General features: G+C 34.7%; 1 protein-coding gene across 1 annotated transcript; it reads left to right on the forward strand.

Moving 5' to 3' along the window:
• Positions 1-397: 397 nt before the first annotated feature.
• TRIADDRAFT_16140 (uncharacterized protein) lies at positions 398-1,164 on the forward strand (the record flags this gene model as incomplete). The annotated part of the gene is made up of 3 exons (XM_002114114.1): positions 398-462; positions 567-921; positions 970-1,164. Coding segments are annotated over 3 exons (615 nt in total), but the record flags the coding sequence as incomplete, so codon positions are not given.
• Between the last annotated feature and the right edge of the window lie 2 nt (positions 1,165-1,166).

Here is a 1,166-nt window from a genome sequence, read left to right on the forward strand (position 1 = left end):
CATGGAAATAGGTATGAGAATAGCTACTATGCTGTGAGTTCATTGTAGATTATTGTAAACTGTATAAACTGTAGATTGGCAGGTATATAACGTAGAGCATAAGAGAAATCTTATCACAGCGATCTATGCGTTATTTTGTGTCACTAGTTAAAATTTTAACAAATATTGATTCAACTCTACTACTACATTTATAGAAATTACTATAATATTAATACGTATCCAATTTCGAAATCGTCCTTGATTGGTGTTATTGGAGATCATTTTGGGGCATTCCAAACTAAAGTATTCAATTCTGTAAATTACTATTGCATTTCTAGTTGATCCTGAAAGTGGCGGTGGTACGATATCACTATATGATGATTTTGATTCTGCACCGATAAGAAGAAGTCCTATTCTTAGTGAACAATATTTGTATAAGATGGAAAATAAGCCGCTTGGCTATGCTTTGATTATCAATAATAGGTTAATGATCTACGGTGATACGTTAGGTGTCATATTTTTTGTATTTATAAACTATCAATCATTAACCGTATACAATTTTATCTCTTTATCTTGTTAATAACTAGAAAATTCATTGGGATGCCTGAACGTAAAGGTAGCGATAGAGACGCTGAAGGTATGCAAACTCTATTGGTAAAACTAGGCTACAAAGTAGCAATGGGCAACGATTTGAGTGCAGCTACAATGAAAGATGTATTACAACGATGGGCCGCCAAGGATCATAGTGCTTGTGATAGCTTCGTATGCGTGTTATTAAGCCATGGCGAGCAAGGTAAAATATTTGGCACTGATACCGACGTGGATATCGAAGAATTACTTGGACTGTTTAGAGGTAATCGTTGCGCTTCACTGGCTGGAAAGCCAAAGTTATTTTTTATTCAAGCTTGTCGTGGTACAAACTTTGATGAAGCTGTCGATCACGTTGACGGCGTTCCTGATGAATCAGCACTAAATACAGAAGGTTATGAGGATGAAGTTGATGCTAAAACTCGGCAAACATTACCATCTGAAGCAGATTTTTTAATTGCCTATTCGGTTGTTCCAGGTTATTATTCTTGGAGAAATTCTACAAATGGTTCTTGGTTTATGCAAGCAGTTATTGACATTTTTACTAAATATTATAAGCAACTGGATCTTATAACAATGTTAACTATTGTTAATAATTC

Source organism: Trichoplax adhaerens, genomic scaffold (genome assembly GCF_000150275.1).
Source record: "Trichoplax adhaerens TRIADscaffold_7 genomic scaffold, whole genome shotgun sequence".
Lineage (NCBI taxonomy): Eukaryota > Metazoa > Placozoa > Uniplacotomia > Trichoplacea > Trichoplacidae > Trichoplax > Trichoplax adhaerens.